This window comes from Centruroides sculpturatus, unplaced genomic scaffold, assembly GCF_000671375.1.
Source record: "Centruroides sculpturatus isolate CEXI.00-Female unplaced genomic scaffold, Cexi_2.0 scaffold721, whole genome shotgun sequence".
Taxonomy (NCBI): domain Eukaryota; kingdom Metazoa; phylum Arthropoda; class Arachnida; order Scorpiones; family Buthidae; genus Centruroides; species Centruroides sculpturatus.
This window is the reverse complement of record NW_019385006.1, coordinates 246,436-247,444: the sequence shown is the minus strand read 5'-3', so window position 1 is coordinate 247,444 and position 1,009 is coordinate 246,436. Positions and strand designations below refer to the sequence as shown.

Below are 1,009 nucleotides of genomic sequence, written 5' to 3'. Positions count from 1 at the left end.
TAAAAGCGTAAACTCCAGTAGAAGTAAAAACACACATCGGCGTATTTCTAGGACAATAAACGGGTGTTCAATTTATATTTGACTGCGCATGCGCGTGACGACGGGTTAACGTTTAAATGCGTAGTAAAGTGCGTCATTTCCTGCACTACTCCCTCCTCCATCTTGAACCCGACCATTCCCGTTTGTGACCGCTCGCGTACGGACTTAACAGTCGCAATTCAGTTAATACGACACAATCCGAAGGATTTTGGTACCAATTTCCAATTCGAGATGCAATAACAAGGATCAAATCATAATAAAAGAAAGCCAGAATATTCTTGAGTTCAAATGTTCTTTATTAACATTTGAATATTCAAATTACAAATCTTTTCAGACGATCCAACAGATATTAAAGAAGTGAAACCGGAAGATCGCCGATAATCGGTCCACCTCGGAGTCAAACTGCAAATATTTAAAATTAAAATTATATCTCAATATATTATAAGTAGAATTTTACCCGTTTTACTCAAAAGAAGGGTCAAAATTTTGTAATACATTTAGAAATTTCGAAAAAACGTATTTATTAGAGTTATTTAATAGTTATAAATGGAAGTAAATAGTAATTATCGTATAAATAATTAAAACCGAAGTGATTTTATTCTATAATAAATGAATAAAATTCGGTTTTATTACATCGGTACCGACCTCCTTTAATTCCAGTCATGGAGTTTTCTTCAATTTTCTTTCTTTCGTCATCATCTTGTGAATTAGCAACAATTCGACTATTGGTTATGCTTTGCTCATCTTCCATTGAAATACCAAGTGCGTTTCTTCCTTTCAAATCTTGCTCATCTTTCGTTGAAATACCAAGTGCGTTTCTTCCTTTCAAATCTTGCTCATCTTTCGTTGAAATACCAAGTGCGTTTCTTCCTTTCAAATCTTGCTCATCTTTCGTTGAAATACCAAGTGCGTTTCTTCCTTTCAAATCTTGCTCATCTTTCGTTGAAATACCAAGTGCGTTTCTTCCTTT

The 1,009-nt window shown here is 34.4% G+C and overlaps 1 protein-coding gene across 1 annotated transcript in view; it reads right to left on the bottom strand.

Moving 5' to 3' along the window:
• Nucleotides 1–371: 371 nt before the first annotated feature.
• The window catches only part of LOC111633297, an 8,221-nt gene continuing 7,583 nt past the window's right edge, over nucleotides 372–1,009 (bottom strand). Inside the window, exons 2-3 of the mRNA XM_023377835.1 lie at nucleotides 685–1,005; nucleotides 372–441 (exon numbers count right to left, since the gene is read on the bottom strand). Coding sequence (XP_023233603.1) covers nucleotides 437–441; nucleotides 685–1,005 — 326 coding nt within the window. The 3' untranslated portion in view covers nucleotides 372–436. The remainder of the gene's footprint in view (nucleotides 442–684; nucleotides 1,006–1,009) is intronic.